A 27,487-nucleotide genomic window follows, 5' to 3' on the forward strand; every position below is an offset into this window, starting at 1 on the left:
ACCGGGGAATATCGTTTCCATAAATCGCAAAGTTACAACAAATCAAGCGGTTCCCAATGCTATTACATCATAGTTAGTTGTCATACGTCCGTTCGCGGAAAAGCCCATTGTGACGTAGTGGACAGCTGTAAACAAAACATTAACACACAATAACAACTAGGCCTATGTATAATGTACAGTGCTACAAAGTACGCGAGAAGTACCGTTACAAACTAGCTACATCTGTAAATAACATATCCCTGTGGCTGAGTTAATATTGGGAATAAATCAAGAGTTAAAGGTAAGAAATGTTATCGTTGAATGACGATGTAGTGTTAATCGGTAAGTGAAGACAACTTTTACGAACATCAGTTTCCAAAGAGTTGCTTCGTTGTTATGGTGTCGTAACTGCATAGTCTCATTCATAGCCTAACGTTAGCGACTGTTAATCTTGTATGAGAAAGTGAAAGTTAGGTCATACTCACAGTGAAATTACAGTATATAGCCTATACTTTATACCAGAACCAAAGTTTTACAATATTGCCTTATTGTGTTTAGTCTGCGTTTGGTGCTAATCATTATACAGTTGAGCGAAGTGAAAGTGTTAATTAAAATTGTGAACTAAACTTGAACAAGGCATTCGTGAAAATGTTTCATTGGTAATGGTGCATGAATGGTATGGTAATGGCAACATTGGTATGTTACAATTATCAGGACAGGTTTTGAGTCTAGGCACTGGCATAGACAAATAGTAGCATTAAATTCCTTGTGAGTTGTGACTACCATTAATTCATGAGAAAAATGACAGTGAATAGTGGCTAACATTTAGGTGGTGCATAATAGACTACTACCATTTGTCAGAAGGTTGTGGCTAGTATAAATTACCCCATCATTGACTGAATAAGCATCGCGATCTTGCTTAAATTCACATTCTATAAGCTGAGAGACTCATCAAGCCATAAAGAAAAGTACAGTATGTGCGTCTTAAATTACGCTATGCATCAAATCTTAACAGTCAAATCACACAGTTTTAATATATCATACTAGTAGGCTCTTGGTTATTGAAAGGGTAGGGTAAAGCCCAGACCTGTCAACTCTCCCGGTTTTACCGGGAGACTCCCGGTTTTTACCCGAATCTCCCGGTTTCATATTCTATTCTCCTGGTTTTTTAATGTTTCATTATTTGCGAAATTTCTGAAAATAGCCAACAGTTAGTCCTATGCCTATCACTGGCGGATCCAGGGCCTTTGTTTGGGAGGGGCCAAAGTGGCATTAGAGTGATATGGGAGAGGGGTCTAAGGGGAGGGGGGCACCCCCTCCCCCTTTGGAAAATTGTCTATTGCTGAATGCCCTCAGATGCAATTTGGTGCGACAAAAGTGTACAATGGTGATGTTAATTTACTTCTAAAAAAAAGTGTTTCCCAGTTGTAATTTTCTAAGATATTTATAAAACAAAGTTGGGATCATCTTTCTCAAGAAATTTTATTTCTCATAGGTTATAAATTTCTAGCTTAAATAGGTTTAAATTTCAAAAGGGGTGTCCCCCTCCCTTTTGCATTTTTTTGGAATCCTGGTGATTCCTACATGTAAAATTGTGGCACTTAGAAAGGCTTTTGTCACCCAAACTTTTCTGAGAAATATGCATTTTTTTTGTGTGTAACATCAATAAATTGAATAGTAGGTGATAATTCATTCTTTTCCGTGCCATGAAAATGTTCACTGCTCGCCCCAATGAAAAGAATTATAGGCTAATTTGAGGTTCAAATGATGCTGTAAAGGAGGTTTTATACTCTGTTATGCTAAAGAATAGCTTTTTTATAATTGAACTAGCTAAAGAAATGATGGTTGCTAAGTAAAAATTTGATGCAAATTTTTTATGTATACTTGACAATTACAATGCGTTTTTTTTCGGACGCTTGTGCGGGTCAGCGGGTTTGGGTGTTAGAATGCGGGTCTAATTCCCGCGAATTGCGGGTCAGTTGGGAGCTCTGCATTTAATTTTAAACCAGAAAACGAAAAGGTTTAGACTAGTCTACCACTGCTATGCCTCTCGATTTTTTTTATTTCCAATCATATGATTTAGCGGATGTTCGGAAACACATTTTGGCTCACCTTTGGGGGGGCCATGGCCCCCCTTGGCCCCCCCTTGGATCCGCCAGTGATGCCTATCGCGTAATAAGTGTAATCTAAAATTAGATTGATTGTTTACAAACATGTTACAACTGACACAGTGCTGTGCGGGACTCTTAACCAATGTCAGGCTGCTTTGTCAGTTCTCAAACTTCGCCCAATGTCGTTTTTGTACATTGGCCTTGGTCGAGTCCTGAATACAGTACAGTAATACGGCGTGCACTGTGCATATGCCATGGTGCACAAGTTTAATAAACACAAGTTGTCACTTGTTTGTATATATGCGGCATACCGAATGTGTGCAGTTCGCATGTAGACTACTTGTATACGACAAAAAACAGTTAAGTTCTATGGCGGCACACACTTTACCTGCGTCCTCTTCGATGCTAGGTGAATATCACGTCTTAAACTACGATTTAAGAAACAGCTTTTTCAAACACTTTACTAATTCTTTTGGCGACTTTAATCCCTATTCATTGAGCACAATAGCATAACCTGCGTATAAACTCGTACAGGGATTATACGAGGTGTCTACGCGGCAATTTGTCAACGATTTTATACGCGATTGTACTTGTTTATACGTCTTTATACGATCCTGTGCGCGTACACATGTCCAGTTATACATGAGCAGTACTGTAGACTAATTATTTAGGAGTATTTATATAATTTCAGTTGAAAATTACCAGCCTCCCCATTTTCCCCTTATTCTCCCGGTTTTTTGGCCCTGAAAAATGTTTATTCTCCCTATTTTGGGGTCAAACAGGTTGACAGGTCTGGTAAAGCCTGTCTTAAAGAAATGTAAAAATTGTATGCCCATCACAGAAAGAACATGTGACTATAATGACAAATCACTATATGCTTTCTTTGTCTTTCTTTATCAAAGTTGGTGGAACTTACATGCGGTATATACTGTACTGGTGTCTTTTTTTTTCAGCTGAAAATATTCTTGTTTTTCTCTATATTTCTGTCAAAGATTTGCATTATAATATCATTCTAAATTAGGCAGAAAAGGTTTACAGCTCTGAGAAAACATTCCAAATTTATCATGTTTCAAAGATGTGTAAGAAAGTTTATACAGTAATCAAAGTAAAGCTTCTAAGAAGTGATGACATCACAAACCACCTTAGTCTTTGATTCATGGGTTCAGATGTTCCTTCTAGCCTGTGTTAGGTTACCCTCAAACACCCATATCTTGAGCTATGGACAAAGATATATATTGAGATGGGACTTATAACTTACAGTGTGTTGACGCTGTGGAACAATTTTCTCTTCTGGACACATTGTCTGCCACCAGAAGATCCTGTTTTTATAACAGAAAAAAAATCATTGTGGTTCTCTCAAAAGTTTATGAAAACAGGTAAGTGTCATCATACATGGATAAATGGAACATTTTAATACACATCAAAGATCTGCTTAAAAATTCAAAGCCTTGTGCTCAGGGGCACAGCCATGTACATTATGTAGTGTATACTGTGGAGTGGGGGGGGGGAGGGGAAGGCTTTAGACTGTACAAAAAATCAGTGGGCTCAACTCTCTCCCTTCCTCTTCCCCACTGGCAGACAACACTTCTTATAATGGTATAAACATGTTTCATGTAAGTAATGCACTGACCTGTATACATGCAGTACAAAAAGTTATAATACAAGTGAAAATTCTTCTATTGTTCATTTTGTCAAATGTTGCAAAGTGTGCTCACCATGTTGCATCTAGGCACCCCATGTTACCATACTTTCTCAAAGGAAGGGACAACCACTTCCCCTAAGGCCCCTCATCAGAGTACATGATCAGCTCCCACCTCCCAATCTACTCAGGTAAAAGAAATAGGAGTTGTGTTCCTGCTTTTGTTATTATTATTACAAAGTGGAAATATGACACCACCTTCAGAATTCATGCCTTTTCTTGTAGAAACCTGGTTCAAAGTGCATTACATACAATTATGTGACAGCTAACTGTTTAAATACAAACTTATTGTTAATTAGTTTTTGTATTTGTCTGTATTCTCTGGAAAGAATTGCTGAAGAATGCTACTAACCTTTATCTACGTACAGTATAGTAAGCACTTTCTAGTAGCCAAAAACTAGCATTTGCCCCCAAATAGGCCTATATGCTGGAAAGTCAACTAGTGGTCTTGCATGTAATACATATGACTTGAAGAAGCACTTTACTTAGCTACCATTGAGCAGAGCATTGTTCAGTTGCATCTCAGCAAACCTCTCCGATATGTCTGGGAATAATTAAAGAAGTCATAGCCTCCAGGAGAGTATTTTTGAAAACTTTAAGAATTTGTAAATCTAATTATTAAAGCCAAAGCACACTGTTAACAGCTACAAATTTGGTACTAGGCTTTACTCGGTGTTTGCACAGGATCTTGCCCAAGTCAGCTGGGAGGTCCGTGGGGTTACCCCCCGATGGGGTTCCAATGGGAAGCCCCTGGTTAGGATGAAGGGGGCCAAATGCCCACTTAGGAACTTTCAGCTCATTTTAGTGATATTAAAGCAACAAAGACTTTTTACATTGTCTCAGTGATAGGAAGCGGTAACTTAGGCATGTACAAGATCAAGGATATAACCACTGAACTATTTCAAATAGGCCTTATATCCATACTGTATGTAGCAAATTGCCAACATGCATTGAGAAATGTTTCCTATCCTTCATTTTGTAAAGTATGGAAAATGTACAAGTATCATTGAACTTACTGTATGACTAAATAAGTCAGCTGCAACGATCGTTATCTAGAGGTTAGGTGAAAGTCTACTGTAGAGTTATAGAATACACACTATACATATAGGCATATGGTTCATTGTGCAAACACTTGGTGACCTGTACTGCACAATGCATCTTTTGTTTAATATTTACCCAGCATTCCACAAAAACTTTTTTCACATTTTGTGCAAGCTGTGGTCTGTTTGTAAAGTAGATCCGATTTAATAACTTACGATAGCCGATTATAATTTTAATATGTTACTGAATAGATTTAAATGAATGTAAAGAGAGCTTTTATTGTTTGTTTGTGTTATCATGATCGTTTATCATTATTATAAGTAGTATTATTAGCTCATACCAGCATGCTGGTGTGAGCTATTGTTACAGTGCGGCATCTATCACTCTATCATTCTATCACTCTATCCGTCAACAATTGGTAAAACTGCTCCCACTCGCACAGTGTGTGATGGAATTTCCTGAAACTTGGACACAAGGACCATTGGGTATAGGGCCATCAGAGATGGTCCAAAATTTGGGGTCAAAGGTCACCTGTGGGCCGTAATGGGCCATTTTGTGGAAATACGCAAAATGCTTCTTCTCCTACAGATTCCATGGTACAATGTTGAGGGTTTGTCACGATAGTACTATGGAAGTTTTACCTTCAGGGTGTTCATGAATTTGAGATCAAAGATCAACTAGGGGTCTTTTGTGGCCCGGGCCGCGGCCCTATATTTTCAAATTGCTCCTGTTCGTACAGTGTATGGCCAGTTATAATGAAACTTGGTCACAACGTTCCTCGGGATGAGAGTTACGAGGGGTGTTCGGAAAATTGAGGTCAAATGTCATTTAGGGGGTCATCGGGGGTCATTCTTTGTAATATTTTCAAATATCTCAATCTCCTCAAGATTTTGATGGATCATATTCAAAATTGAACTGATGATTGTTGGATTGAGTATGAATAAGGTGATGCCTAATAATTTTTGGTCAAAAGTTAATTAATTACAATTAATCCCCATTGTTTAAAAAAATCTGAGCCTTCACCTTTTGCAAAGCTCCTTTAATTTGTCTCCCAGTCTCTGCAGTGTTTGTTTACATTTGTGGTTAAGCTCTGCAGAGGCTGTTAGTGGGATTAAAGCAGGACTGGGAGTTGTTATTAACTGTTGAACTGTAAGCATGAGAGCCCTATAGCCAATCAGCACTAGCCGATTCTTAGAAGACTTTGAGTCTGAGGTATGTAGGCAGCCAGCCAAAATTTTGGCAAGGAGTGCTTCAGGTCTGCTCAGGTAGAAGGGAGAAAGTTTAATAGGGTAGGTCAGTGCCAGTATTGTTTGAGAGAGTGGGTAAAATAGGATTTAAAGGGGGAAAATAGGAATTATAGCCAGTGGTGTGGCCAGGATTCTGCTAACGGAGGGGGGGGGGGGGTTATTCCTCATGGGCCCAAAATTGGTGGAATCTGAAAAATGGCCTGAAATTTGGTGGGCCATAAAGTTTTGTTAGCCCTACATTTTTAAGCTTGAAAAGGTATGAGCTTCTGCACCATTGGTGCTCTAGTTATTGTTTGTGATGGGCTTTTTGAACTCGTCTTCGGCAACTTCTTGAGCGCTGGCGTGAACATTGGCTCTACTGTACATTCACGTAGGTCTAAGTAGGTTAATTTCACTTCTCAAGTACAAATATATTTAACATTTAACAGTTATTAAAACTTTGGGGGAAATTCGATGTTGGTTAGGCCTACCTGGACATAGGCAGGTATTTCTTCCAGCAAGTAATTAAAATCTCAATCTATTACAGCGGGCTTTAGAACAGATGGTAAAGTAAGGGGTACTTTTTCAGACTTGGTGAATCCTGTTAAGTACTGCAGAGTGCAGATTTTCGCAGATTATTGACCAACTGTGTATTGTAGTGTAAACTTTTTAAACATCTCCGTAGAATGAAAAACCACAGATCTACGTGACTGTTAAACAATTAGTGGTAACAGTGGCACTGGCATTGTAATTACCATCCAACCAACAGGAGTAATGGCTAACCTGCCAGGAAGCAGAGTGGTTTGAGATCTCACATGCAATGACAGCTTAAATACAATTGAGTTTGGTTCAATTTCTTGCATAAATTCACAGGACTAGACAGGAGTAGGCTAAACAGTTTGTTCCTTATGTTATTAGTAGTCTCCTCACAACCTCAAAACACTCGTTCTACCATGTCTAAAGTGAACTGGTAATCTTTTCCCACTGTGTGCCCTCTATCACCAGACCCCTCCCTTCTCATCCCACCACCAAATGTGCATTTGTTGCCTTGGATTTCTTTTCGACTTAATTCCTGCAGAACTGAGGACTTTTATTGTGGTGTTTCAGAAGAAGAAGTCATAATATCATGCTCAGCAGCTCAGCTCAGCCCGATAAGAAACCTTTTTGATTTGGGGAGGACTTTTTGAAAAGTTTGGGAGCAGTCCCTTTCCCAATTTTTGGAAGACCTTTGTGATAGGGGTACATGTGTAGCAGTTCTGCCAATGGCTACCGCTAGTTTTCTTGCCCTTTCCCTCTCATTGTTTACATGCATGTCAAATTGTACATTACTCTTCTTACAGTATGTATTCATGAATTCCCTTGTTAGTCTTTTGTAAGTGTTACCAGTAGTTTGTAGTGGGCTTTTTCTTGCTTCATTTATTGTTTCATTTGCATAGATCTACTGTATGTACATGTATGTTGTGTTGAGTATGTACTGTAACACTCCTCTGTAATCCTCCTATGTTAAACTTTAGACCGATGTATTCAGTTTTTGTCAAAATTTTGTCTTCAAGGGCAGTTTATGGTGGGAGTTTTGCCCGAAGATTAGTCAACAGTGGATTGGCTGGTAATTTTTTGAAGACTTTAATTGTTTGTTTTACACAACACTCCAGCCTCCTTTTAAAGAATATGGGCAATTAATGGCTATCTTTGTAATCATTATGTTTTGCCGATCACATGTAAACATATCAAATTAGTCACTTTATTCCATTCTTAACTGCCTATTCTCACAATGTCTATTTCTTACGTGCCATGAAAAGAAAATAGCAACAAGGTCAAAGCCCTTTTGCTGCTTTTAATTCCTAAATTAAGTCCTTACTGCCCACTTCCCAATAGGTCATGCATGCTAGCAAATCACAAATGTGTATCTGTGGCAATTTTTTTTTTTCATCACCTCAAGTAGAGCTCTGTAAAATGCATTTAATAAGAGGAATTTTTCTGGTCCATTTCAGTCAGAAAATTAAAACGCATCAATTTCGTTAAGTGATAAAATTGTCCACAGGAGAGCCTGGAGAGATAAACTGGGTACGCAACACTGATCACATGCGAAGAAAACATTATTAATTTGGGAATGTTATGACCCCCTGGGAGTTCACAATTCATTTCCTCCCTTGTAGGTCCGTAACCAATGGCAACAAATTGTGTTGCAGAATCTAACTGTAGATAGGTTCCGCTTCGACAGAATCACTGCAAATTCTCCCAGATTCAAATCCTTGCCTCTGGGCATGATGAATCTTGTAACTTTGGCTTATTTGGCAAGCTGTGGGGAGAAACAAAATCAATCAGAAATGGTTGCTGTTGAGAATCGATGCGACGGAGGCGAACGTTGACGGCATTCTAACTTTCTCTTCAATTTGAATTCGACTGGTGAAAGAATCTTGGCTCGTCGAATGTTCAGCTGCTAAAGATACGTCTTAGACTTCATCGGTCTGGAATCGTGATTATTTTGCAGAAATTTCGCAATGGAGTTTGACAGCGTCTTTTATGTCATGTGGAGGAAATGACAGACTGTCGGTTCTGTTTCAGAGTAAACCTTGAATTAAAACCTTTTTCTGAAGTAATTCTGGTGTGCGAATAAATCATCGTTAACAGTTTCATGCTTTATTGTCATCTCCAGGATATAATTCCCTTGATAAATTTTTACAGACCGGTGGGAAGAAAGTGATTTGCATGATTTATGGTTAAATGGATCGCACAATTTATCAGTGATATCAGTAGAAGAGTGAAATACTGTACAGGCTGTATATTTATATAGCCATCCATTTGCCTTTTATGGCCTCGTCGACTCAATTTGCGTAGAAATTTACTCCTCTGCAAATGAGGCAAGTGCTTCGCAAGAAAATGTTGGCTATCAAAACCGATTTGAGCGGAAAACAGGAATGCTAAAAACTAACTTCCATTTGGTTGCTGGAGAGAGTAATGCGGCAAATTGAAAAACAAATTTTGTACAACCAAAGTCAGGTGTCGTAGTTTTCAGATGGTGGATGAACAAAGTGAACAGCACGTATTCAGTTTGCCTTTTTATGTAGCGATTCTTTTTTTAGAAAATGAAAAAGATCATGTGAAAGCCATAAAATTCATAAATGATGTCATAATGGGATGGCCTCATTATGATTGGAAAAAAATGTTAAAAGACATTTCAGTCTAGATTATTGTACATGTAACTTTGCTAGATAGAGTTTGCATTTTTGAGCGATTTGGAGAGAGAAAAATAGTGATAAGGTCAGTTAAATGTTGGAGGTAATGAGCTGCTACAGTAGTGACACCCCGAAGTTCCAGAACATGTTACCGTAAATAGGTCGTTGATAAAAACCATTTCGTGTTGAGTTTCATAGGATCCAAAGAAAATTTTTCAAATTATGCCACTAAATCAACTTTTGGGGTGATTTTGGGAGAATTTCTTAAAACTGGAGTAGAGGTTTCCTTATGAATACTGTATTATTTGGGTGGCATTTTGTAGCTGATTAGCAAGCCCAAAGTATGACATTTTCTGTTCCGAGTTTGCATTTTCTGGGAAGTTTTTCAAAAATATACAAAAAAGAATGGATGATGCAATTTTGAGCATAACATTGTTCCAATTTTGTAGAGGAGTTTTCAGAATATACAGTATGTCACAAAATGTTGTCCTAGGTAGTATCACCTTTGCAATGTATTCTGTCATACTGTACATGTAAAGTTAAATGTAAGTTGAATACATGTGGACCAAAACAGTCGATCAGCAGATTTATCAAGGAATATATATAACAAAGTTCATATTTGTAACTCTGGTAAATCTGAAATCTGTTTTACTACAGTAAGTCTACAAACCAATCCTGTATATACTATTTTAAGTACTCCTTCTCCTTCCAAATGTTGATCTCTCCGCACGGTCAATATGTTACGTGCAGTCTTCTGTAAGTATATATTCCTTCTTGGGAAAACGTTAGACCTTGAACACCTCACAGAGTTTGTATAAATTCTATTCTACTCACGCAAGTACTCAAGGAGGGTCTAACATGTACATGAATTGGTGTGGAAAAGCTTTCATAACCTTGTGCATTAGGATGTCATCTCCATTCTGAATTATGCATGTAAACAGCTGGATGAGCTAACACTGCAACAACATTTTATCAGATTTTGCTGGTCTTTGTAAGTACTGTCAAACATTGGAAGTTTTTCGATCTTGAAAACTGTCATTTTTTTTTTTAATTTTGGTTTCGCCAATGTGGAAGATGATAACACTGGTGGAGATGAGAAGGAAGATATTCTGTAGAAATTTGCCCGTTTTTAAACCTCAGAGGATTATTTGATAAACTGTGAAATTTGATCACAGGTAAAATGTGTAACAGATATACTTCATATTGGATCTGGATAAGAGCTTTGGATCAAATTGTAGAACTTGAATGATTGGAAAAAATCTGTGAACTTTTCTGTAACCATTCGCAGTTCCTCTGTGGTCAAAGATGTACAGGTAACTATGTGAAATATCTGCAAAATGTAATATCAGAGATTCATTGTAAAATTAATATAAATTATATTATGACTATCAGTATACAGTTACATGCATGCTATTGGTATCCACTGCACAGGTATATTGTCAACACCGATTACATGTAAAAATATTAATTAAAGGGAAAAGCAAGATGATTATCAGTACTATGTATTATGCATTATTTTATGTATTATGCCAACAAACGTGTGCTTATACATTAAAGCAATGTTTGTGTTGCAATTTGCTATGATCTAGTCATACCATACAGTACATACTGTACCAAATACAGTAACTGACAATTTCTGCCACTTTAGGTCTCGACCAAAATAATGCTTGTTGAATTACGAGAAATTGTTACAACTTCTTAACATCGAAGCATGCTTTAACCAAGTACCAAAACCCTATGCATTTATTGATGCCGTGATGCTGTAAACGTGCATGGTTAAATAAATGGCAGGCTGACAAGTTGTTTCATTTTATGACATTTGAAGACGATCAGGTGAGACGTTAATGTCAGCATTTAGCACTGTAATATTGTGTATCTGAGCTCTGTCTTTTGTGTTGCCACAATCCAGTAATAATAATACTCAACTGTAAAAGGAAAAATTTACTGTACTTGCTGAAGAAATAATCTGTTGACTTAAAGGAGACACAATTGGTACTGTCCAGCATCAATAACCTATAATATGTTCCTTCATGCACAGGTCTGAAGACTTGATCAAGTCTAAATATGACATCATGGAGCCACAATTGCTAAATTTTTCTTAAGTTTTTCCTTATTTGTTATATTACAATGTTTCTAGTTTCTGTAATGGAGATGTTTTTTTTTTCAAATGCTGAATCTAAAATATATTGAAACTTTTAAAACATGACTTATTGATGGCAGTGGTTTTTATCTTCAGTGCCAGAACTATCTATTTTTAAATATGAAAAAGGAAAAGAAAAAAGAAAGCTGCACAATACATCTGGAGGTCGTATCCCTGGAGGCAGGCGTGTAGGGTGCATACAGGATAATGAACAGCCTTAGTGAGGTACTGAGTGTTCTGGTTCTGATTTACCATAGCAGTGCCCACACTTGGCACCACAGCTTGTCCTCTCTGACAGAGGAAAAGAGTGAGAGCCTGGGGAGGAAGATGTCTCCTGGCAAGAAGTTCAGTGCCTGATTCTTAGGCAGGAACGCTGGGACAGGGATCAGGTGAATGCCATGGTTGTCGAAACGGACATGCCCCTCTGCCACGGAGAGGGCATGCAGGCAACTTCTTCTCCTGGCCAAAGCCACGGCTACCAATAATATTTTCTTGTATGTCAGGTGGCGTAGAGAAGTTGACGCCATTGGTTCATCGAGGCCTGTGTTGACATAACCCTGAGCACCTTGTTTTTACTCCAAGAGTGTGGGAGTCTAAGGGTCACAGGTCTCCAATTAGCCTCCAACTTTTGATGGAGAATAATTAAGAAAAAGTCATTGCATAGTTTCTAACAGGTCTACCAATTTGATTTATAGCTCAAACTTATAGACTGTGCCAACATGAAACACTGTATCGGCAAGAACAGTATTTACAAGAATCTTACCAATCATCTAATTATATGTTTGTTAATTAATCTTTCTTTTTTTGGTATCATGGAAAAGAATTGAAATTGAGGTGTGGATGCTAATAGTTGGAATTAAATTATGAACATTTTTTTTTTCATTCATTCAGGCAGTCAGTTATTGTTTTTTTAGCAAAACTATGAAACGAACAGGGTTAAAGTCCATTGTTCTAGTTCAGGCAGGAAACTCACAAACTTGTGCAATCAAAGATTTTGAAAATGTAGGTTTAAATCTGCTGCTCTTGAATGTAACAAAGTACAGTAGTACTGTAGATGTGTGGGAAGTGTGAAGGGTAATGCAATTTGACTACTTACTACTGTACTACTCGAACAAGTTATCGTAATTTTACAACAGTCTGGAAGGATACATCTTAATCAAGATGCCTGTTCTTCCTTGAATTAGTCCAGATCCAATAAAGTCCTTTTAAAGTGAAGTGGCGGCACATTTTTTTGTCTTTTATTGTCCCTGTTCGATTGGTTAGAGGCTTTCAGATCTTTACATTCATGACTATAATAAAGTTAGAGCTAAAAATAACCTTTAAAACGAATGTAACCTAATAAGAACTTGTTAGGGAGAAAGTGAAAATAGATTTCAAGGAAGACAAACTCTAAAGATATTCTTCCTGTACTGCACGTGACGAAGTTTTGGATTTTTATGCATTGTTAGACTGTGAAATATTTGAACATTTTGAAGTGAGTTAGTGACGGCAAAACCACATGCGTTGGGTCTTCTGTTATCTCTTTTTACTTTTCCTTTGTCGTAATTGGCCATGACAATCGATTATTTTAAACCAGACCTTCAGTAGAGTGTACTGTGGTGAATGTTAAAACTACAGTATTATTAACTATCTCAATGCCAGTGGAATTTGTGGTTTTCCTGTGCAAGGACAGTACTTCTAAGGTACTTGCAGTTTGTATGCCAGTAGACAATTCATTATAAGCATGTAACAACACATAACACAAGACACATAACAACATTATAAGCACATATCAACATTACAGTATATCAACACATAACAACACATAACATTATGAGCACATATCAACATTATAAACACATAACAACACACAACACATAATAACATTATAAGCACATGATATAAACATGATGTAAACACACATGTATAACACACAACAACATCATTAAGCACATATATAAACACATAACAACGCATAACATACGAAACATGTATAACAACATTATAAGCACATTAAATCAACATTATGTAAACACATAGCAACATATGATGCATAACAACATTATAAGCACATTATTCAAACATACAAACACACATGTATAACACCCGACACATAACAACATTATATAATCACATAACAACACAACACACGACACATAATAACATGATAAACACATTATAAACATTACATAAACACATAACAGCATTAAAAGCACATTATATTAACACACAACACATAACAATGCTATGAGCACACTCTATATAAACATATAAACACATATATAACAACACATAATACACAATTCATACCAACATTATAAGCACATTATATCAGCATGATATAAACACATTTAACAACACATGACACATAACAGCATTAGCAGCATGTGATATAAACACATAACAACACACACATAATAACATTATAAGCACATGAAATTAAGTCAGTTAATAATCGTCCTTTCAAAAATTTGCATGAGCTCCCGCTTTAACTGAGCATAAGCAAATATGATTGGACTGCTCACATGAGCCTGATACAGTACAGTATGTTGTAAATTGATGGAGACATTGGCCAGTAGATTTATTAAGCACAATTTGTATTGTATGGCAAGTGGCTGAAATTTGTATTCAATTCTAAAGAATTTGTCTTTTATAGCACCTTGGGAACATTGCTCAGTTCAAAGTCTTACTCTTTCTAAATTCCTCTGCTCAGCCATTTCAAAATATATATATACTGTACTTCCCTAAACCGGGCAAGGGGGTGAATAGCTGCAAGAACACATCTCTTGCAGTGAAACTGTATTTGCACGGTCTACTGAGCTGTACGGCCTATAGGAAGCATGATTTCCTAACTTTCCAACAGTAGGGGTTCAATGGGCCTCCTCAATTTGAAGATGTTTTTGGTATATTTTGGGTGAACCATCAAATAAATGTGGAAAAGTCCTTGTTCAACAGGCTTTTTTCTTCCTTATTTTGTTCATTGCGTTTTCTTTTCAAATTCCGAAAACAGCAATTTCAGATCAGTTGAATAAAGGTCTAGCTAGATAAGACCATGCCTATTGCAACTCTTTCACTTGAAGTTTAAAACAACTACCAGACTATGGAAATTCATCAAGTGTTTGTTCACCCTTCACATACTGTACAGGCCTCAGGGAGAATGCAAACTGAAATTATTCACTTGAATTCGCTAACAACTACTGCATTTAGATCCCTGCAAAACATTCCACTCGATGGTGGTTTGCCTGGCATTAAATTTGGGTTAAGTACTTAGAAAGTCCCTCTAGAGAGCTACTTCATGTGCAACACGATCCCCGACCAAATTCACCCATTAAGATTTACAATAATAACCAAGGTTAAAAATTGCCAGGTCACACTTCAGGCCTTCAAGTAAGCCATCAATCACGGGAATAAACTTCCACTAGCAGCTAAAGTACTGTAACTAAAAGATGTACTTTGCTCCTCGCTTACCTGTCTCCTCACAGTCTCATGACTCTGCTCTACCATTTCTGGAATGAACTGGAACCCTCTTACCACTGTGCGCCCTCTATCATGACCGGGCTCTGCCGGTCAAAGACCTCCATTCTCTCATTATAACACCCAAAGTGTCTGGTTACTCTGGTAGGTGTTTTTCGTGGAAGTATATATCTCAAGTCTGGAGGGAAATTCCGAAACATGTTTTCACGAGGGAATATATGCTGTACCGACTTTTGCGCTTTGAGGCATGTTTAAATCAAGGAATAGTTCTATTGATGTATATAATACTGAGTGCCTGTTGAATACAGTACCTGCTGTTGGTCTTAGCTGCAAGCTTGTAAATTTATGCAAGTTCCAACTTTGATTCAGTGAAACAGTAAAAATGTTTTCATCCTTTAAGGGAGCAGAACTGCAAAATTACAGAGGTTTATAAAATCTCTGATTCAGTGGGAACGACCTTAAATTTAGCCGATCAGATATATCATAATTTTCAGCTAATAATTTGGTCAAATAGTTTTTAAATATTAATTTGACCTCTATTCAACTTCTGGAGGGATAAGCTGTTTTCAGATTATCAAAGGGCAAGGATACTGTAGTTGTGTTACCTGGAGTATTTTTATTGTAAGTGGCTTGTTGATTGGGTCTGCTCTGTAACTTGAAAGTCCGATGGGCCAGAAGTGGATCTTGCTATTTTCAATACCAATTAATCTTTGCTTATCAAACAGTGTATTTACTTACCTGTCTCCTCACAACCCCAGTACTCTCACTATTATGGGACTAGTGTAGACCAGTGTAAAAAACATGGCAGCATGAACATCCTGTAATATCATGGTGTAGACATTGATGCTGGCCAATCACCACTTGGATCCATCTATGAATCTGTAACGGTTGGTACTTGGCTAGTTTGTGTGGTACTGTAACTTCTAGGTTTCTTATAGGCCAAAACACAAGGTAAACATCATCAAATCTATACAGTACTCAATGTTGTCTTGCATTGTGTAACTTCTTTGGAGTAAAACATGTAACTGTCCAAGCTAAATCACTAAAATGAATAACTAGCCAAGTCCAGTATTGATAGAATTCTTTTGAAAAGAAAGAATACCACTCAGGATATCATTGAAAGTTTGGTTTCAATTGGGCCAGGTTGTGTTGCGTACAGTAGGAGTAACCTGTTTTTATTGTGTTTAAGATTAGAGTGTCGTATCCTGCACAACTTTATTTTTGAGTCTCCTCTGTTTTTCCTTCTCTACAGATTGTTTCATCTCTGGTATCGTAGTCGTACCATGCTGCAGTATGTCGAGGAGGCTGATGACTTTGTTACCATCGACCTGGAATCTGACAACTGTCAGCTATGCCACCGAGACTCTGGTGAAGAGGTGACGCATTGCAAAATATGTGGCAACCTCCTGAAGAACGGACCCGTCCGTTTCGGATTCAACGATATGCGTGGCATCCTCCATGCCAACAAGCTTGGCCACGAGCACTGCTTCAAGGAGGAACACTATGCGTCGCTTCAGCATTCCTTTACGGAGAGCCCGCCCTCGGCCAACATGCAACAAAATGGCCGTCGTCATCTGAGAGCACCGGCCAATCACGTCCATGCCTCGTCCTTGCCGAAACCAACTCAGCTTAGCCTGGATTGGATGAACAATTTTCAAAACAAAGTTAAGTCACATAGCAACCCCAGCACAAGATCAAGCAGTCCAATCCATCTGGGCAGACGTGGTTCCAATCCTCTCTCAAATGAACAATTGCTGGAATTGAGGAGAAACTCGGCCAGATATCTCTTCGGTGAGAACTCACCAGAATTTGAGCAGTATTTAACCCTAAACGTGCCTTCCGAAACCTTGAAAGAAGATCATTATTCATTTGTAGATGTAAGAAGTTTGAAGAAAACTCCCAGCATTGAACTTAAGAGCATTCCTCAAGTCATCAAGAACAGGACATTCTGGAACCTTCCAGTGCCTTTCAATTCCAACAGTAACAATATCCAAAATAAAGAGTATTTCAGTTCTGGAAAGAGGAGTAAAGACTGGACGAATCTTGACATCAATTTGAACGAGAAGGGAGATCGAAAGCAACAGCTGAAGAAGGGCAATGTTGCAGTTACCAAATACACAAAGAGTGAATGTGAGTAACTATTGTCTTTCACTTGCTTCTTGGTTCAGAGGTGGTAGACATACGGTACCTGTCTTTAATTAGATAGATGCACTTGATCCATCTTCCCCTCCACCTTGCAAAAATCAAACCAAACCACTGTGGCAAAGTAATTTTTGTTAGAACTGCAATTTAAGTAAATTGTACATATTGTGTAGAGTTGAAATTATTGAGTTATATTGTTAGCTGTTTCTTCCACTGAATGCTTGAAGTTGTTTTGTATTAAAATAACAAGATTGGGTCTTCTGTGATTACTGAGCTAGTTGTCAAAGTCATGGACAGACTCCGAAGTGAAATAAAATATTCCATTTTCTTTTTCTTATTTAAGCTAACTAGTCGATCCTGTTTTAAGTATGTGGTAATGTACTGTACAGACTCAACGATACAGTTTGTTCATTTTTCTCTTCTATTTCACAGTGGAAAATCTTGGATTTGAACTGTTGAATGAGATCATTGACACCTTACAGCACATTGTGACTGGTAAGTTAAAAATAAATTTGGACTGTCCAAATATGTATTTCTGGCTTCCAAATTGATGTTGATATACATACATGTGCATTTCATATTGATTCGGGCCTACGTAGAGGTAGGTAACTAAATTTACATTAATTAAAATCAGATTTTCTCATCAGGGCTGCTTATTGGTTGTCTTACGAAACTGTTTTCTGATCGAAACTTATAAGCTATATGCAAGGTAATGTAGCCTGTGGCAGTAAATCCCCCTCAACACCTTCACTTCCCCCAACTCAACAAAGAGTTCCTCTTATATGCCACCAAAGTGGGGCTGGATGTTCAGTGTGTTGTTCAAAACTCTTCAGCTGCAATAATTTAGAATTGTTTATTGACTTTCTGAGAGATTATCATAAAAGCAGCTGGTGAATCTAACTCCCAAAATGCCCCTTCCGGAGGGAGATGCGGTGGAGGGTGGAGGGTGGGGGGGGGTTAATGGGGAGGCTACAGTATGTGAATTTAGAACCCCCCAAAAAAGACTAATATACAAAAGAAAGTCATTATTTACCATACTCACACAGATCTAAGCAAAAGGAAAGAGTGTTTTAAGGCCTGTGCCCCCACAAAAAAAGAAACTCTGCAAGTAAAATCTTCTTTGGATTGGTTTTCCTGTTTGTTTCTTTTTGTTTGTTTGTTTGTTTGTTTTTAAAGCCACTGTCTTTGCACTCTGATGAGTCTCAGAGCAAAATATCAATTCAGAGGCGTATTTTGGCTGCTCTTTCCATAATTTCCTGGCTTTTTGTTTTAATCACTGCTCACTCTCATTGATCTTTTGCGCCTCAAATTTTAGAAACCTCAACAGACCTGGTCTCGCTTCTGGAAGAGAGGGACAACCTGAAGCATGAGAACGACACGAGACACATCACAATCCAGAAACTTGTACAACTGAAAACAGTCGCGCTAAAGTCAAGCCCAACCATGCCTCGGAAGTAGTTGCTCTGGCGCCTCTCAGGTGTTTGAAGAGGAGCCTATCAGAGCACAATATGCAAATATATGCAAATATGCAGACAGGTGAACACGATTCATAGATTCCCAGGGCGAGACATGGAAGCGTTTTAGTTTTAACTTTATTAGCCTTAAAATAACTCTTCAGCTTTCCAAGATGAAGGTGAAGCTCCCTAATTATCTTAAGTTATATAAAACAGCTAAAAGGTTCCCATTTTTTTCTCTTTTTTTTTTTTGCCACACTACCTGTATCTAAAACTTTAGCAAACATTTGTTTCAGTGCTCTGACCCCTTAATTCTAGACATGGAGAAGTGTTAAAGTAGTTCAAGTATCCAAATGGATCATTTTACTTGCTCCCTCCATATTTTTTATGGTGGCAGTAGAATGTAATTTGAGGGCTGAGCATATTAAGTGACCATTATTTGACTTCTAGCATATTACGGGGCAGCACGTCACGTTTGATCACCCCAGGTAGCGTTAACATTGTTATTTAGAATTTTACTTAATCACTATATGTACTTACTTTTACAAGCTGTTAACAAGAAAAGAGTCTTTTGTGCATTCAACATTACAAAACATGACTTGGTAAGTTTGTACGTTGTAAACACAGTTAGCACTCTATTAAAGTTCAATGTGACAGGCAATATTTTTTGCAGGGGTTTGTCAAGTACCTGTATCAAATATGCCTCAAAATGAACTGAAAAGTTCCTTAAATGGTTAAGAACACTTCCAAATACTGTGTCCTGTTTAGTGTGTGTAGAGTCGTTGTGCATGGTGAAACATTTTTCTCTATTTTAAAAACCTACCGATTATTACTTCAACTGAGAAAATACTTGATTTATTTATACTAAGAGGCATGCTCAGATTTTACATCAAATACATTCAGTTTGCTAGTCACGGAAAATTCCATGCTGTTTCCAGAATATTGTTGTAGACTACCTGCACTTTTACATGTATCAAATTTATTGCATTTTTACATGTATCAAATTTATTGCATGTAAAAATAAAAATAGAACTGTAAGGGTTTCAATTGTATCATTTTACAAGTTTTTCATTATTCAAAATAAAAGTTGACTTGTCAATATAATGAACGAAAATTTTCTTAATTTTTTAATGAACTAAAAAAAAAATATTTAATTTTTTTATTTAATTTAAATTTTTTTAATGTACTAAAAAATACAGTTAACAGCACTGATAAAATATGTAACAACAACAGCTCATAAAATGTTGCTTAAAAGTGGCCGTGTAGACTAGCTCTGATAGTGTAACATGATAAACACATTACCATAGAGTTAATAGCGAGTTCTAGCTAGACATTCTGTTCTTAACACTTTATCTGTTGCCATGGTAACATATAAACGTACTTTCCTTCTTGCGGACCCATGTTCCATGGTTTAGAAATATTAAGAATTTATGTGATATCATAATATCACTTTCTTTAATATCTGTGTCAGTATTGTTGTTGCTATTTCCTTGCCGAAGGCAGAAGGAATCTATGTGATGGCGTGTGTGTGTGTGTGTGCATAACATATATCCTAAGCTTAGGATCCCTCTTTTTAATATCTTATGTAATATATTTTATATTTTTTTATATTGTATCATATTTTGTTTGTTGTCCTCATTATTTCAATTCCTTTTCAATCTCCTATTAATTTTGGCTAATTTGAAAGTTTTGTTTATATTTATTATTTTGTTTGCTCATTTTAACTTTGCATAGAAAATTGAACATAGCACCTTAGTATTTAAAAAAAAATATTTATAACCAATATAGAAGCATGTCAGTATGTTAGCAGTATTAAAGAGAGTAGTGTCATTAGTATATGAATAGAGCAAAATATGTCTGCTTTCGTAAGTGCCTTTACATATTGAAATAGTATGATTGCATGTGTGCTAAATGTTGCTTGATAGGAAACTTTGGTCTCTTTTGAAAAACAATTTCAAATTTTGTTTTTTCAGTATTTCAATTCTTATTTTTAATTTATGAGTTTTGAGTAAATATCTTTTATAAAGTGTACATGTGTAAAGCTGGTAACATTATGTATGTATGCCTGAAGTTTGTTATGATATTGTATATAGGGACTTCACAACAAGATTCAACAGTGTTTGCATTGTCAGTCATTAGATGTTAGAATTCTTCAGACCACTCAGTGACATCTTACAGAGCAAGGATACTATACAGATACCATACCTTACATGGTTTGGGGGGGGGGGGGGTGGGGAATGTACAAAAGGTAGTATTAAGTATACCATTAATTAATTTCCTTAAAATGGCACAGTCAGCCAAAATTCTGGTTGCTGTGTGATACTGCATTTGTAATATTTAATATATAATATTTATAAAGCTTTTTCTTCAGGCAGGTTTTCTTCCTGTGGGATATTATCTAGAATACAGAATTTGGAAACATTGTACGTTCAACCTTTCCGACTGGGATTTTAACTTATAATCCACACAGACAATGCTTTGAGGTTATGGAGTCGTAACTTTAAAAATAAGTAATACTTTGCTATTTGAATGGCTGATTTTCAATCCATGTATTCTATTTTAATGGCTAAATTAAATAAACAACCCAAGAGAGGTCATCATGTTTTGAGGTAGAAGGAACACCCTGATGGTCTTATGAGGATTAACAAGGTGGTTGATTAATTATCAATGCCTCCAAAAGTTTTATGAACTTTGTTAAAACCTCAGCAAGGCTAAAACCATTACCATTACTGAGTTATTACATCCTTTTATCAATTCTTCAAAGTATTAAATATAAATGGAAGGCAGTTCTGTTAAGCTAGGTGGGTATTAATATGTTTTTTAGGGGCATGAACAGAGCCCTCTTTGGCTGACACTACTGTGTTTGCCATGTAGGAATCCAATTAACAGATCTAGACCATTCTGAATTAGCTTTTCATTTTGAAAGACCATTCCAGATGGTAACCAATGGATTGCTGGTGGATGAAAGTTCTTCTTTTCATGTCATTAGCCAGCCAGGGTTCAAACCTATTACCTTTTCAGATACTACCAACTGTCATTTGCTCAAATGTCACTGTTTTTGGACGACATAATATAAAATGTCGTCAGCGATACAGAACTGGTCCGTGAACAAAAACGGGACAGGTTAAAACAAAAAGATTAGTTGGAGCTGCTATAGTTGCATCGACTTTTAGACAATGCTGTTTCAGACCTTCTAATGAATCAGAATGATTGACTTGGTCTTTTAAGTTTGTCATCATTTCAGGAAAGTACAAAGCATCTTAAGTTATTAAATGGCTGAACATTACAAATGGCTTCGACCACAGTGGTTTTCATGTCATGTGTGTGACATTTAGACTTCTGTATATATAGAGTATGATATATCTCATAACAGATTCTGTGTAGTCTTGCTATATGTCATCATGCAGATGTCACATGTATATTTGACCTTGTTGCTATGGTAATGGTCAATGCAGATCTGTTTGATCAAGTCACCAGAAGTTTCACAAGGTGAGAACATATATATTATATATCATATAAAGACTGTGTAGGGTGTCAATGGTTATTTACAGCCAAACGAATCGTACATTTACAAACAAAAGGTGTTGTTTCGCATAAGCTGGCAAACGAAATATTCAGGATAATGCAACATGGTGAAAGGTTAGTTTCTAATATGACCGCAGGTACACATAAGTGTGCTTTGTTGTCCCCTGTGAGATAATTCTGCTCAAGTAGGAAAGAGTTGTCTATAAAATATGTGCTTGCTAATGGAATGGGGATTAGTGAGGGGTGGGGTAGGGTAGGGTGAAAGAAAGAAAGATGTGTCAAGGATTCTTTTGGATTGATTTATCATGTATAGTGACTGAAAATATGCTGCATAATTAGGTCAAGGGTTAAAGGATGAGTATATTTTTGTAAGCTTTTTTCCTGTAAAAGAAGAAATATTGTAAAATTTAAATTAATGTATTTTGAATTTTTATTTTCTTACCCTTATTCCATCTAAGATGCAAGGTATTATATTATGTCAAGAGACTTCATGTTGGTAATTGTTAATGATTGTGGTTTAAAGGAAAAGGACAATTAACCAATTTAACAAGGTTAATATCTAGATATGCTCTAAGTTTGAGTTGTGCAAGATCACAGGATTAATGCATTGTGAATTTAAAAGAAAATGATCTTAAGAATAAAAGAAGAGGTTGTGTTGACATCAAAGGTACTGTACAGTACTTCTCATATTATACTGTAATTTGATTGAAGTTAAAAGATTTTTTTAGGGGGGTGGTGTAGGGCCCTCCATAACATGAAATTAGTACATATTTTGTATAGTGTTACCACAATAATATGAATTCAGTTTACAGCAAACTAACATGAGTTTAAGCACACACCTTATAAAGTATGACTCCACATCTCACTCAGTAAAGTAGGCTGATATATACTGAAGTGATGTTCCATAATGGTTTTGAAAATGAGTGAACCTTTTCAAATGTTAGCCTGTGGGTGTCACCACATGTAATTCTGTACTTAATGCCAGATGTTACATCATTGACGCATGCTGGAAATGATTCCAGTGCATTCACATTAAATAATCATCTTTCATTGTTAGTACACCACTACTTTATAATAAACTGTCAATCAATTTGTATGTAATTAATTTCAGCTCACAACAATTTGTTAGAAGTGTGATTACTCCAATATTGTAATTCGGTGGAGATCTTCATGTTTTCAATTACAAAGAAGAAACAAAATGTGTTTTCAAGTAGGGTATAAAAATAATGACATTGCTGAAAATGAATGGAGAGGTCGTAAGTTACTCATGTATAAATGTCAAGTAAAATGCAAACTTGTTGAAAACTTGGGGATTCGTCAATAAGTAAATGGAAAATAACAACGATCATGATGATGACACAGTTTTGAGCTGCAGGCAAACATTACCAAATTTATATACACATGAATTCAAGAATGAAACTCAGTATTTTGTTACTTTTTATACATGCCGCTCAAGCAGTAATGGGATATTCCAATTGCAGACAATATGATGCTCATTTTTGGAAAAGAGCAAAATTGTAACACTGTTAGATGCAAACCACATCTTGATATCTTGTTTCTAACTCAAGTTGCGGTTGCTTGATTTGTAAGCTGTGTTTTCTATTTAATTTTCCTGTTGTTTTATCCATGAAACCTTATACATTTTTTAATGTGGACTTTTTGTAGCTATCATGTTTCTCTGTATTTCAGAGAATTTCATCAAGATGAACCTTTTGTCATAGAAATATTAATATATTCCTCTGTGAATAGGTGAGTTTATAAATATGGTTAAGACATTGGAGGCTGACTTGCTGTGATGATGTCATCATTCACTCTGCTGTTGCCATTTGCTTATCATGAAATGACACCCAATAACAAATCTGTGTTGTACAAAATGCTACAAGGATGCAGGTTTGGCCGAAAGATACAGATTTTTTTTTCTATTTTTCACACGCAATCTACTTCAGCCACCGGAATATACCTTTAAAAGCCATATTAGCAACCTATATCTGATTGGTTAACCATCCTGAATTTAGTATGTTCAATATATATATACTATACTTGCATGGTTGTGTAATATAAGATCATTAATACAGCCACATACATACCAACCAAACACTTCTGATGTGAATTACCTTCATCGAATGTTCTAATACTGTTGCCATCCCATCGTCCAAAACTTCATAGATCAGACTTTTACATTAATCCAAAATAGTTTTCAAGTATTTTGTGTATTAGCCTACGGTATTTCAAATGTGTTTGTGAATTGTGAATATTAGATTTCCTAAGAACTAAATTTCGAGTTTGAAACCCAGTACTTGAGGATATTATTGTCATCACAGAACACCTACAAATCTTTGCTTTGTGCATATTTATAACTGTAATACACACAGTGCTCAAATATCCATACTTGAAGCTCCTATACGCTCCTAAAAGGTGGGTTAATTGTTTAACAAGTCTCATCTCTATACATTATTCTTTAATTAATGTATATTAATTGTCTTTTTAATCATATTCCTCCATTATATAAGACAATAACATAAATCACAAGTGATTGTCCAGTTTTATTCTTTTCTTCCGTTAATTTTTCTATTTTTCTGATTTACTACTCTGTAATGTTTTCGATATAACATCGTACACATTATATATATCCTTATCACTACCGGCTACTCTCTATCCTACAGTTGCCTTTCTTTCTCCTTCTTGTTTGTTTATTTCTTTCTTTCTTTTCGTTTTCCCATTTTTTTTTGTATGTTCATCATCTCTGACATCAAGAGCGTTGCCATAGTGATGTTCATATATTCCTAGTCCTTTTCAGACTTTCATGTGAGCAGTTACGACCAACGTTCAATTTGTCTACCAATCGAAGCTGAAACAGTCTATATATCATCTCGTGAAATACAATACAATGAGAGAGGATTTTGATTAATTTTCTTGTCGTGGGTTGCTGTACGATTACTGGTGAATATTTTTCACCAGGCAATTCAGAGTGAAGATTTAAAAGTCAAGCAAAATGTCAGAATGAGAACAGCAAGATGACTTCTCCTTGATTTTCCGTCATGGATGATTGTTTTATAAGCGTTCGCCTTGATTTAAAATTTCTCAATTAAGTTGTTTGTCATCACAGATAATGCGACGTGCTGTGCACTTTTTGCCAGCATTTTGTGTTTTAACAGTAGAGTGGTTAATAGAGTAGCATATAGTCTATACGGTATTGTTAACACAGGTGGAGGAATATAAAGGAGTGGTGGTTGCTGGAGTCGTAACCAGCAGAACACTTTTCATTGTTTATCAATTATTACATAAAGTCACAACATTCACCTTTGTATGTTGATGTGCAATCATGTTACAGAGCCAATAATGTGATGTAGAAGCTGTGTTGATGAAATGCACACCTTTGCGTGGTATGTGCTGATGAATGCAGAACATTGCATGCGGTATGAACCTCAGAGAAATATGTCATATAATCGCCTTGGATCAAACATTCCTACTCTTCATTCCAAAGAGAAGTCACTCTCCTAAGATGTCCAAGAAACATCTCTCTATCAAGGGAGAGTATGTGACTGTCTGTTGATGTACTAGAAAGTGTTGCTCTAAAACTTATGAATATTGTCATTCGTCGAGAGTTGACTTACTAGCTATTCATCATCCTTTAATTAGAGGTTCAATCCCTAAAAGTCAAAGTTTTGTCAGCCTATGAAAATGCAGAAAATGACTCATTATGTCTTTAGTTTTATCCAAAGAAACCTCAACATGCCATTTCTAAATCACTGTCTCGGTTTCCCCATTGAAGTTGAGTTAATATTTATTTCATTTCATTTTGTGGTTATTGTTGTTCAAACAAAACTATAAGATTTTTCCCAAATATGTCATATCAAGTTTTCGACATTGACAATACTCTTGAACATCATTTGCTCTCCACTCGTTGAAAAATTACGAAGAAAAATTTCCAAATATATTTTACATTGTTTATTGTGTATATGTGTACGTGTGTTTAAGGAATGCTACATCCCTCCGATTAATTGTTACTATAGCTTAAGGAGAGTCGAAAGAGAGCTAACTATTCTACTTTCTTAAATGTAATTAACTATCTTTTTATATTTTCAAGACATTTTTGCATGCATGTATATAGGCCTACACATTGAATTGAGTATATCTAATGTAATTTATTCTATTTTGTGCGATCGTGATTTAATATACAGCAACAATTAAATGTTTCGTTTTGTGTTTATTTTGCCTGCTGTTAATGTCGTCAGGTAGCATACTGCATATTCTGTCGGTCGATCATCCGTGTTTTTTTTTTCATGTTAATGTAATACTTTTGTAGAGTACGATAACAGGTTACGAGTCACCTGCTAAATTTGTCAGAATTTCGATAGAGCAGGACTTTCCGACCGGAGACCTGTCAACTCATCTAATTATGTTTCAACTCCCTGATTTTACACCGTGAGCCTTCCGGATTAAGATTAAGACAATCCCACGGTCTTCGGTTTTTATTTTCTAATCCACTTTGTTTTGCAGGCAATTGTATAAAAAGCTTCTGCCATTGCAGGCGCGTATCCAGGATTTTCTAACCCGGGGGGGGGCGCTAATTACTATCTAAGCGGAGCGCCACCATCAGTTGGCGCGGAGCGTACAAGAAAATTTCTGGTTTTGATACCCCCCAGATCACCGGAAATGGCACTTCTCGGGCTTGAAAATGACCAACCAGATGTACACTTTTGCCTGAGAACCAAGTATTTCCCAAAGGTTTTTTTGTTATCCATCCATAACCTTTTTGAAGATTGTCATCAGTCACACATCATGTTCGACCTCATTGCATGTCCTATGGATCATTGCTTTTGTAGGTGATTCTACGTCACGGCCCACAATATCCGAAAGCCCCACTTTTCAAGGTTTTAAGCCCATTATTTGTTGAGAATTTGAAAATTCACATTTCTCGTGAATAAAAATCACTTCAAAACATACCCATAATGTTGCACAAAATTCTATCTATGGACAACCAATATAGAAAACTCATTGAACCCCTAATAGACAGGTCAAAATTGCACGAGTAGAGGAAAGTATGATGAAGAATGTTGGTGAGGAAATTTTCGAAAATTCCGACACAGTTAATTTATTGGTGTAGAAATATTAAAACCTGTTATAACGGCTATTATAAAACTTGGTCGAAGGAAATGACAAATACCAGATATTTCCGATATCAGGTATATCGAAACCGAACACTACACACATAGGCGTAGGTCCCGTAGGAGGCGGGGCTGCAGCCCCCCCCCCCCTTCCCGCAACCAAATTTTTCCCATTTTTTCGGGCACCTACTGAAAGAAAAATAAATAGCAATGAATAGCTTAAAAATGATCTCCTTGGTAATTAAAATAAAGTTCTAAGCTTGGCCGACATATACTGTAAAAGAGAGTTTTGACATAAATGGATCTGTATGCTTTTTCTCCATCTACATAAGACATTGGTTGTTTACATTAGCATCCGGCGGTATACTGTGCAACTTTCACGGATCTTAAGGCACACGATGCCATGCAATGTAATGACCGATGCTTGCTTATA

General features: G+C 36.6%; 1 protein-coding gene across 2 annotated transcripts; it reads left to right on the forward strand.

The window, feature by feature from the left end:
• The first annotated feature begins 132 nt into the window (after positions 1-132).
• LOC139977091 (uncharacterized) lies at positions 133-26,138 on the forward strand. 2 transcript variants are annotated; one of them, XM_071986131.1, is made up of 4 exons: positions 133-280; positions 16,078-16,955; positions 17,400-17,462; positions 18,283-26,138. In XM_071986131.1, exons 2-4 carry the CDS (start codon positions 16,109-16,111, stop codon positions 18,423-18,425), a joined length of 1,053 nt encoding a protein of 350 aa, XP_071842232.1. In that variant the 5' UTR covers positions 133-280; positions 16,078-16,108; the 3' UTR covers positions 18,426-26,138. The 2 variants fall into 2 exon arrangements, with proteins under 2 accessions (XP_071842232.1, XP_071842231.1); XM_071986130.1 differs by lacking the exon at positions 133-280 and adding an exon at positions 9,663-10,545.
• Positions 26,139-27,487: the final 1,349 nt, after the last annotated feature.

Source organism: Apostichopus japonicus, chromosome 12, assembly GCF_037975245.1.
Source record: "Apostichopus japonicus isolate 1M-3 chromosome 12, ASM3797524v1, whole genome shotgun sequence".
NCBI classification, from domain to species: Eukaryota; Metazoa; Echinodermata; class Holothuroidea; order Aspidochirotida; family Stichopodidae; genus Apostichopus; species Apostichopus japonicus.

Bases quoted from the DNA above. Each gene is read 5' to 3' on its own strand.
- LOC139977091 (XM_071986130.1), top strand. The intron at 16,956-17,399 runs GTGAGTAACTAT...TCTATTTCACAG, and splicing joins CAAATACACAAAGAGTGAAT to TGGAAAATCTTGGATTTGAA. The intron at 17,463-18,282 runs GTAAGTTAAAAA...CTCAAATTTTAG, and splicing joins CTTACAGCACATTGTGACTG to AAACCTCAACAGACCTGGTC.